This window comes from Glycine max, chromosome 3 (assembly GCF_000004515.6).
Source record: "Glycine max cultivar Williams 82 chromosome 3, Glycine_max_v4.0, whole genome shotgun sequence".
Classification (NCBI taxonomy): Eukaryota; Viridiplantae; Streptophyta; class Magnoliopsida; order Fabales; family Fabaceae; genus Glycine; species Glycine max.
Window position 1 is genome coordinate 35857748 of NC_016090.4, and position 11584 is coordinate 35869331.

Genomic DNA, 11584 nt, shown 5'->3' on the forward strand with positions numbered 1-11584 from the left:
GTGAACTGATTTATGCATTTACTATAAAGAATTTTACTACCCTTAATCTTGTAGGTGTACACATTATTTTAGTTGGTTATATGAAAAATGACCTTCACATTTTACAGCAATCCCTTTCAAGTCTGGAATCACATGTCAAACCAAATCTTGTGAAAAATTTAGCATTTTTTGTTTATGGATAGAGAAATTTTGTTCTTAGTATGTCATGGATCGTGCTGTGTCCATCAACTGAATTAAGTCAAGTAGCATATTTGTGACCAATAATTGGGGATACTGTGTGGTGGATTTGTATAACCGCTTGTAAAAAACTTGGTTGTTTTATTGTATTCTATTTGTTGCAATTTTCACCTTTCCTTTATCCATTCTTAGAATGGGGTACCTTTTTTTATGCATAGAAAAATGTGGGAAGAGTTAACCGTCCACATCAACCAGTTAATGATGGTTAGGTATTCAGTTTGCACTATTGGATTGCTCTTGTGAAGTAACATTTGTGTATTCAACACACGATTTAAGAGGTATCAATAAAGGTTAATTCAGTTGTTAAGGATCATATTTATATTTTATAAGGACACAAATTTGAATCTCATCGATGATGTGAGAACGTGATATGTAAGTATTTTGGTAAATACTCAATAAATCTCGAGACATGCACTGATCTGATAAGTTCCCAAGATTCACTCACCTAAATTTTTAGTAATAAAATAAAAAATAAAAATAAAAACAAGGTTAAACAAGTTTTGACTGAAACCCAAAATTTGTGTCTATTATCCCTCATTCCACGTAACCACATCAAAATGGGTCAGTGTTTTCAACCAAAAGAGATTACATACTACTTGAAAACTTCAAAGCATTCCATTGTTAATCACGAGATTAGTGCTTAAAAATTAAAAAATAATAATAATGCAATCAGAAGTTGAGAATGTAACCTGAATCCTTTAACACTTGCCAGAAACCTTAACACCTTTGTGGTTTCGTTTCACTCTGTGAGTAAATTCAAGTACGTTAATAAAATTATACTGTGGTTGTTGACGTGTATGACATAGACACATTGAGGCAAAGAAACACACAATGCCTGTTTTGTTTGGTCGCATTCTCGTTTGAGGAAGATAGTGGCTGCACCTCTTTACGGTGAGAGAAAAAAACACAGAACAATAGATAACGCTGAAGAGATAATAAGCTAACAGACACAAATGAATAGATTGAAAAGAAACTTCCATTGACATGCTCTGTGAGCACCGATCCATCATTCTTCAAGGATCAAGCATTGTGGTTCACACATATGGAATTCTATGGATACCCTCACATGTTTTAAGTTCTTCACTCAAGAATTATACCACGATCAGGCTCAAAATTGTAAAATACGTTACAAAAGTTACAGTTTTCATCAAAACACTAAGTTTACCGAATTGAAACTTCCGTTCCCCATTCAAGGCATTGCTTATCTCTGTAGACATGTTAAATGGAGAAGAAAAGGCACACCCTTGCCTCAAAAGTTTGGCATATTTAGTAAAAACGTAAAACATAAGAGGAATTAATCTTTACTTATACAACTATACATAATGATTAAAATTATTTTACTACTTAAACCATTTTTGTTTTTTACTATGATATTGATACACTAAAAAAAATAACTAATCTTTTATCAGAGACAATGAACGCACCTAATATAAATATTATTCTCCCAGAACGATTTATTACATATCCAAGGTCAAAAATTCAAACATTCATCAAAGGGTACAAACCACTGCTACTTGTGACATCCTACTACTTAACCAATTTAGTTAAATTGCTAAAATTTACTCCTCTCGTGCTCTCACTATATATAAGAAAAGGGTCGTTTACTCGCCAAGTTTGTTTACTCTCTTTATTAACTTATTGAATACAAATGAAGCAAATCCAAACTTTAAATCATTTAATATCTTTTTGGTAATTATAAATGCCAAACTTTAAATAAATTGAACATTTATAATATTTACTTACATTTAAAAAAAACATAAATTGAAATAAAATTAATTGATAAAGTATCAAATAATCTTCAAATTATAAAAAAATTATAAACTTAATCCACTTAAAAAGAATTTTTAAACTAACAGTTGAATTAATAAAATTTAAGATTTATTAAAGTTATCAAGTTAGACTAAGCTTATTCTTGAAAGAAGTAAATCCCTTCCTATATGTATTCGGGTACTAAATAAATTGGACATCACTTGGATGAAGGATCCAAACCAGCAAACTTTCTCTGGTTCCCGGTAGCTTAGAAGTAATAGCACTTTGATTTTCAATTTTTCACCCACAATTAAAAAAGAAAGAATAAACAATGAAATATATATATATATATATATATATATATATATATATATATATATATATATATATATATATATATATATATATATATATATATGATTATCAAACTCTTGAGTTAATTCATTAATTCTTATAAATTTACGAGTTTACTTACCTTCTACAAATTGATTCATGTGTAAACTCTTTTTTTAGTAGAGTCTGAGTAGACTCTATAAACTCTAAGTAAATGCAGAGAGTCTACCACCGAATCAACAAGTTAAAAAAATTATATCAAAATGTAAATTGTCTATTTAACGTTCAACATACCTACATTTAGTGTGTTATTCTCGAATAAAAAAATTCTCACATTTAATAACATTAAACCCTTATTCTCTAATAACATCAAACTCTCGATGAAAATGATCTACCACTACTATAACATCTGCAAATTATTAGCTAGTAGAGATGCATTACAAGACTTCATTATTAAAGTGTTGTAAAATTTATGATTTACTATTTTGCTTTATTATATTGTTGAAATGTTTAATTGGTATATTATTTATAGATATTTTGTTATTATTTTTATATGAAGTAGACTCTTACGAGTCGAGTGTATGAAACTCTCACGAGTTTATATAAACTCTCGAGTTTGATAACCTTGTATATGCGCCCAAGCATAAGAGTTATACAATATATTTACAAAATCAGTAAAATAAAATAAAAATGTTATTTTTCTATAGCACACACCATTCTCAGCATGGGAAAAGCAAAAAAAAAAAAAATGCCGACTATACCATACTCAAGAGTAGGAACTTACTAAACTATGGAAGAATAATTTTATAAAGCATTCTACCCATCGAAGAGAGAAAAAAACCACTAACACGAGAGTAGAGCAAGTTGGATGAATCTGTGTTTGTAATTAAATCCCGAGTTGACGATAAGAATAATAAAACCTGAGCCAAAGCCCATTGTCATCTGAAGCATGCAATAAGTGAATCATGACAAAGGCGCCAATACTCTTTGTAGTGCATGGACGTCCATGGCATTGGTGAAGGTAGAAGGGTGCCACGCATAGATGGCATTCTGGTCAATGAGGGAATAAAAGGAAAAAAATACAAAAAGGTGTTATTAAATAAAAACTAAACAAAAAATCAGAGAAACAGGATCATCAAATCATAGAAACCATAAGAGCACTTAGCACCAGGATATCACACCTTTGTCCAATGAGTATTCCATGAGCCACTGTGGAGATGGATGACCCAGAAACTCCCAAAAAAACATGTATGTAGTGAGGTGAGATAATTTTTCCTGAAATTTAATCCATTGAAGTAAGTAATGCTTGTCCATGCAAAATACAATAGTAGCATATAATGCAAATTGTCACCACTCCCAGGTCACAGCAATCAAAATATCAAGAGGAAAAGTCTGATATCACAATCAAAATTTCAATCAAGCTTTTCAAATACATTTCTTAAAGAATGTTTGATAATGTCTGGATCTATGATATACTGCTTTTATCGTGATAGGCAATCAGGAAGAAAGAAAATTACCAAAACAAAACTAAAAAGACAGATCATCACCACTGCTGGATTTACTATAATACACATCAAAGATAAATCACAATATATATCCAAATTCTTCAAGTAAAAGCCACATAAATTAATAGAGAAAGTCTCACATTTTCATAAAACAAAGCTGCACATTGACCACATGATGTCACATTCAATTTCCCTATTAATCAACATAGAGACATATCTTGACAACCAAATACAAGCATCAGTCTGAACCCACAAATAAAAGCTTCGGGTCTCACCTATGCTCAAGTAGTTGCTGTGGAGAGCTGAAACTAGACTACTAGATTTTTCTCTATTGAAATCCTTTAGATGCAATGACTCCTTGTATGAGGTCATTTCATCAGTAATATCAGCACTTGGAGAGGCAGTACTATTACTCTGACAACCAATAATTTCAAGCCATATTCCAGAAGGGAATCTTCCTTGTCTTACCAACCAAAGAAATATCTTGGTATAAGGGGTAACATGAATTACTGAAATAGTGACTTCAATCAGTAGACAGACAAGGTTAATGGTTGTGTCCATGATACTAAAGAATATATAGAAAACGGAAGTAGTTGGTAAAAGAAGTAGAAGTGGTGTAAATAAAAGAGATCCAACAATGTGTTGCTTCACAGTATAGTCAAAGCTATCCAACCGCTGCCTCAGAGGATTCCATTTCCGACCCCTGCCAAAATAGCCAGCAACTTCATGAAAATATGCGAGAAAGAAGAAAATGTGTGCACTTCCTTACTCGTGGCAATCATCTAAAACTGAACCAGAATTCAATACCTGAAAAGCCGCCACAAGGCTGCTAATGCCTGTAATTGTGATGAATATACAAGTGAAATGAACCAATGAAGAGTTGAAATGTGTAAAGTTGCCAGTGCAATCATGTCTATGACCAAAGCAGCAGGAACAGTGAATCCACAAAGGATTCCTAAGACAGAAAGCCCTTGAATAATATAATTGAAGATGTAACCCACAAAGATCCAGAGTGTTGACCATATCTGGACTGCATTCAAAGAAGCCATGCCAAGTACTCCTGCCAACTCAGCATTCAATTTGAAGCCTGCAGGGTTTCCCATTAACCACACACACCCAGAGCGCAAAAATGTGGAAAACCCATGCATAAAGTTCAAAACTGAAAGGCAAACTGATTCTGCGCGATATAGTAATGCCCAGCCAACCAAGTTTCCCAGGAGAATATCAACAACCAAAGTAGACCACATAGAATGCCTATGCATTGCAGCTTTCTCTACATATTCAACACATGATTGTGACCTTACACACAAAAGAATGGTGTTAAACATGGAGAAAACAAAAAATCAATATCAAAAGTTACATAAGGTTAAAAATAGTAAACAATTGCCTCAAAAAATAAAAAAAAATAAACATTTAATTTTAGAAGATAAATTTAAGTTACATTTACAGGAAACTATCACCAGGAGTAATATATTTGTAACTGTAATGTAAATAAAATCCTGTATGTGATTATATTGATGTTGAGATATAAAGGTAGAGGGAGGGAAAAGCAAAGTAGAACAAGGGAAGGAATATACATGGAGGGAGGAAACAGAATGATGCTCAATTCAATCTCAAATTCAAGTCAATAAATTTCCAAGTAATTCTGAAGTACTTAAACACATTGTTATCCATTGTTATCAGTATTGTACAGTAAAGAAACTTAACTGAATCACAGTTTAATTCAGTTTAACCAGTTTAGTTGGGTTTGATTTGGTTTCTTTAACAGCCCCACCAAAACTTGTCCTTTGAAAGAAAACAAATTACATGGACTATATTAAATAATAAAGCCTACAAAATTTGAAACCTGCCACATATCAGACGAAGTAATATATTTTACCTAAAATTTCGTATTACCTGGGGTCATTTTCCCGAAGAAAGATTGGCCAATATAATATCTGACCACAACGGATTCGCATATTAATCCAAGCAGTCTTCATGAATACATTTGTTGATTTCACATATGCCCATGATTCTGATTCGTAACTAAAATGTGTTTGGAAAAACTGAAGAACAATATAGAGCATGGTGGAGATCGAAGCCCAAAATTTGGAAAACAGGTGCCCTATGACAACATAAAGCCTGAAAAATCACAATATAGATCCATCAGAGCTTGAAAGTCAACTGAGCAAGAGATGGTGCATCAATAGTTAAAGTGTGTACATGGGAAATATGGAGAGCTGGCTCAATGATCTTCTTGGGACCAGGTGTGTCTCAAAAATTCTTTTAGCAGCAGCAGTGCAATTAATTGCCAGAATAATTGTATCCTGAGGTGAAATTTTGAAAAGGAGGATTAGCAATGAGGACAAAAATCTGCATACACAAATATGACTAAGAAAAATTCCATTACCAATTCAATGAATTGCTGCTTTTTATGAAGCTCATCGACCCATTTAGGATTTTTAATGGAAGTTTTAGCTTGCTCATTTGAACCCGAATGACATAATGAGAAATGATGAGCACCATAAGAGGGTGTTTCATAAATTATAACCTACAAGTGGTTAAATATCATATCATAATATATATATATATATATATATATATATATATATATATCTGTTTGAGAGAGGGATAAAAGTCTTGAGAAATCACAAGTACTTGCAGAAAGGCAAGTAAAAGAAATAATGACTTACATACGTGAACATCATATTGTGACACAGTTAGTCCATTCCAATGAATGTGATGCAATTTTGGAAGCCTGTGTATTACTACATCATTCTGTTCAGGAGAATCAAACATGAGCAGAACCCAATTACTTCTTCCAAGAACATATTGGCTACTTTTCCTCAATGAACCATCTAACTGGAAGCATCGACAACTCATAGAGTTATTCTTTCCATCTGTACCTCCCTCTTGCAAAGCATTGCCATGCTCAGAGAACTTCTTTTTGTCATCTTCCGCCCCATTCATCAAACCATTACTAGTAGTAGGGCCAGTGACACACAGACCAAGCACAGAGAACTTGGACTTATCCTCAAGAACTGAAGGCATGCTCCCACATGTGCCATCAATGATTCCCTGATAGAGAGTAGAAGTTAATCATGTCAGTTATCCTCATTACACCGGATCATTCCAGAAACCAGCTAAGACAAGTTGTATGAAAAATCATTAAAAGAACTTAACAGTGGGATTTTTCCCAACCACTATCACCACATATTGTCATAGAACCAAGATTTTCATAACTAACTCAAAGTAGTTATGCACCATTTCAAGTGTGAATTGATGCCAATCCAAATCAATTTATTTTCCCATTAAACTTTATATGTCTTTTCCACAAATTTGTGAATATCTTGCAATAAATTTTATACGGACATATTACTGAATATTCCAAGAGGAAATATTTCATTTCTATTTAAACTTGACAGGAAGACCCAAAAAAGACTATAAGAGAGGTTATCAAAAAGGATCTCGAAATTAATGGTTTGGATAGAAGTATGGTACTTGATAGAACATTATGGCGGAAGTTGATCCATGTAGCCGACCCCACCTAGTGGGATAAGGCGTTGTTGTTGTTGTTGTTGTATTTAAACTTGACAACTCTTGCAGGAACTTTTTTTAATATCACAAAAAAGGAAACTCAAAATTTCCTCTGCAAGTAATAGTTGTAACAAACATGTTACCGATAAATTCATTGCTACTATTGTTATTTCATTTGCTTTACTCTAAACTGCATGCAAGGAAAAGGGATTGTGGCTGATAAAAAAAAAAGGATAAGGGATTGTGTACTCAAATTCAGTTTTATACCTCAATGCCAGGACTATAACTAGAAAGCAAGACTTCACTGCAAGTAAAGGCTACAATAATGTCAAGGGATGATGGTGAGCAGGTGACAAACCACCCCAACAAAATACTGGATGATGATTCTTCATTTGATAAAAGTTGCTTTGGCCACCAAAGCCTACAATGTCTTCTCATCTTCCTCTTATGATCTTCACATAAACTAAGCTACTATTCATGAAGTCCCTGCAATGGACAGAGGCAAGCATGTGTTTACTTCATTAAAAATTGTCAGACTAAAAAAAGAAAACAATATGCAAATTAAAAAACAGTTTATGTAATAAACTAATAAAAACTTGAAGAAGATTTAGATGGAAGTATAGGTCATATTATATGGTGTACTTCCTTTTTATTACTTTATAAAGGAACATTACATCAAGAATTACAACTCGTGATATCAAGAAATAATGTCAAACAACACAGAAACTATCCCTGAAATATATTGGACTGGACACAGTAAGTTTCTCAGTAAGTTTTTTTTACATAAATGTAACATTGAAGATAAAAAAAATTTACAGTGCAATACTTCCGATTAAGACAATTTAGTACATAAAACAAGATAATACACTTGACAAATACAACAACAGAATTCTTATCATCTTAGGAAGTGCTACAGGTCATCAGTAGATAGAGTAAAAAATAGATAAACAATCTGTCCAAAATATTGTAGAATCTCCCAATTATGTACTTACATAGTGTGTACTCCAAAATTTTCCTTCTAAAACCATTGTCAACTTAATTTGCAGGACATGTGATAATTAGATATCTGAGTTTAAATTTGAACTTAAGAGATTATCTAAATTATTTTTAAATCATATAATCTCTTTCAACCATATTATTGAGGGTGAACCCTGACACGGCGGTGAAGTTGTGCCTTAGTGTCGGTTGGTCATGGATTCGAATCCAGAAACAACCTCTTTGCATATGCAAGGATAAGACTGCATACAATGACCCTCCCCCATACCTTCACATAGTGAGAAGCCTTCGAGCACTGAGGTACGTTAGTTAGTTAATTGACTTAGGCCAATTTGAGAATATGTACAAGGTCTCCATAATGAGAACAAACGAATAATAACTAGTGTTTGTTTTAAAGAAGGGACACGTGTCAGGTGATCCAAACTTTCAAGGAAAACACTTGGTGAACTCTCAGCTAAAAGACATTCATTGGAGTAAGCAGAAATATAACATATAGTGAGTGAATAGGAGGGTGTGAATTCTGTAATCCTTTTCCCTTTCATCAATCTTTTTCCTGATCTTGTCATTAATTTTCTACCTCGGTACTCTAATGTATTCCACCCTGGATTCCAAAATAGTGACTTGAACTAAATGCCCTATCCAGGCCAAGTAATTGACTCCGATTGGTCTTGACAAATGAAGATTGGGGCAGGATTTGGTCTTCTTAACCCATAGAACGCTCGATTCCCATTCTAGTTGCAGATGTAACCAATCCACTATTAAAGATATAGTAGAAAGAAATAATAGAAAAAGAGCTCCAATATTAAGATCCCCATTAGTAACATAACCTATGCGAAGATATTATAGCCATCTCCGATTGTCAGAATTCCGGTTGAATACTACAAAGTACAGAATTTGGGTGTTGCTTTCTTACGAACTGTTCGGTGTAGAAGAAATAGGGTTGAAATGGAGAGACAGTGGAAATAGAAGGGAAGTGTAAAAAAAGGTTGTTTGGCAGAGATGAAATAGATAGGAAAGAAATTTAAAAGTGATGGGTCCCACTTCATTTTATTAACATGCTTAAGTGATGAGAAATTGTAGGGAAATGTTGAGACAAAGGGCTTTTACCATAAGCAACCTTGTTCTTCTCCATTTGCTCGCACAGTTTCTTGCTCATGCCCTGTGAAGAAAATTTGTATCCAAGCGTATTTTAGCCTCACCATACCTACAGGACACATCCCTCCCTCCAATTGTTTATCATTAATGAAAGCACGGTCCCTTGGGTTCAAGCTTCTCCAGCATTGATAATCGATTGTCCATCCTTGAAAATCAATTATAGTCCATTTTTTGCATCCGCACAATATGGAAATTAATTATTGTGGTTTTTTTTATACCACTGCATTTAGCTGATAATCAATTGTATAGGATTGAGGATCGATTTTTCATCTCACATCGCGAGCTATAACACGAGGCTGTGTTAAAGGTAACATTCGGGTAATATAGTACTTTTATTTCTAAACTCATTTCTCCCCTTGCCTTCCATCCTAAACCAAACAAACTCACAAAATTATTTTTTTTCAATTTTATCTCTATGTCTCTCAAAACAAATAACCCATATTTCCACCCTATTTCCTATCTATTTCTCTTAAGTCTTACCTATTTCCATCTACGCTATTTTTTCCTGCTGCCAAAAAGTATGTTAATAATGCTATTTGAAAACATATTCAAAAAAACATAGTTACCAAAGCTTCCAACGCTATCCAGTATCTTAGGCAAAAAAACTTTCACACGTTAACCTAACAATCTATTAAAAAAAACACAGTAGTCCTAAACCTAACAATTGTTAATTAAATTCTAGTTAACTAAATGCTGCAAGCAACATCCTTCTCTCTATTTTTTAAAATCGAGTATATAATTTTGACGACAACATTACACAAAACAGTTAATCAAGAAAACCGGAATAATTGAACGGCACTAGGGCAATTACTGAAGCTGCGTGAGTTAACACTCGACAAAGGATATTGGATTTCTCTAAGTATTGTTTAAAGGTTCCAAAACGGTCGTCGTTACTAAAAGAATTGCAAGCAAAGAGAGAATGAAGTAATTTAAACTGGCACGATCTCTATACATGCAACTTCAAAGAGAGAGAGAGAGAGAGAGAGAGAGAGAGACCTGAGTTTCGATGATGCACCGCCGTAGAGGCGGCGAAACGGCGGCGGAGTAGCGGAAGTGAGAATTTGGTTGGAGCGAAAACTGCGAGGCTGTGCCTGTGTGTGAGGGTGTGAAACAGAACGAAACCGCCCAAGACAAGAAAATATAAAAGGCAAAATTGCAAAATTGATCTCAAACCTTATGTCCAAATTACATATTTGATCTCTCTATAATTTAATTCACAAATTTAGTCTCCCAGTTTTATAAATCCTTATAAAATTGGTCTTGAAAGCCCGATTTGGATATTGACTGTCAGTTGACTAACACGTGTCAATGTCACGTGTGACTGTCACGTGTCAATGTCATATGTAAACGTCTGAGTGGTTCTTCGTGAAGGTTTCATTTTTTTTTAGGTAAAATTGTACTTTTGGTTCCTCAGTTTTATTCCGATTAAGATTTTGGTCCTCCTATATTTTAATTCACACATTTGGTCCCTCAATTTTATAAATTTCTTTATAAATCGTTCCTGTAAAATGGGTCTTTTGAATGGTTTAGCTACGGGTGCTAGAGACATGGTAGATCTTGATAAATCTCGTACTTCTTTTTCAGTGCAAGTTTTTCACTTACTTGGAACCCATAAAAAAATCACTCTTTGTCTCTCTCTCACTTCCGGTGTTGTTCAACTTGGAAAAGTGGCGCATGAATCTCAACCTGGGGTCTAAAATTTCTAGATCTCTTACTTTAACAGGTTCTGTAGTAACTCTTTTTTTTTCTTTTTTTGCTTCCGCATGCGATATTATGTGTATATGACTTCTTAAGTGGCCTATGTATGACGATGGTATTTTTGTTTGAAATTTGAAATATAACTTCCAGTAATGAAATTTGGCTGAATTTATAAAGGGATTTATAAAACTGGGGGACCAAATGTGTGAATTAAATTATAAGGGAACCAAAATCAAAATTGGAGTAAAATTGGGGAACCAAAAGTGTAATTTTACCTTAAAAAAATGAAACATTTATAGATAATCACTCAGACGTTGACACGTGGCATTGACACGTGATATGTCTGAGGTTAATGGTCAACGTCCAATTCGAACTTTCAGGACCAATTTTACAGG

General features: G+C 33.6%; 1 protein-coding gene and 1 long non-coding RNA gene across 3 annotated transcripts; both read right to left on the bottom strand.

The window, feature by feature from the left end:
* Window positions 1-735: 735 nt before the first annotated feature.
* Window positions 736-1978, bottom strand: LOC121174596 (uncharacterized). Its single transcript, XR_005890729.1, has 2 exons — window positions 1068-1978; window positions 736-981 (listed from the first exon to the last, which is right to left on the bottom strand). It is a non-coding gene; the product is annotated as an uncharacterized lncRNA (long non-coding RNA).
* Window positions 1979-2999: 1021 nt separating this feature from the next.
* On the bottom strand, window positions 3000-10632 carry LOC100793897 (uncharacterized). 2 transcript variants are annotated; one of them, XM_003521108.5, is made up of 10 exons: window positions 10488-10632; window positions 7608-7826; window positions 6501-6881; window positions 6214-6354; window positions 6027-6130; window positions 5721-5945; window positions 4632-5123; window positions 4100-4527; window positions 3501-3594; window positions 3000-3369 (listed from the first exon to the last, which is right to left on the bottom strand). In XM_003521108.5, exons 2-10 carry the CDS (start codon window positions 7776-7778, stop codon window positions 3258-3260), a joined length of 2148 nt encoding a protein of 715 aa, XP_003521156.1. In that variant the 5' UTR covers window positions 7779-7826; window positions 10488-10632; the 3' UTR covers window positions 3000-3257. The 2 variants fall into 2 exon arrangements, with proteins under 2 accessions (XP_003521156.1, XP_006576793.1); XM_006576730.4 differs by lacking the exon at window positions 6214-6354.
* Window positions 10633-11584: the final 952 nt, after the last annotated feature.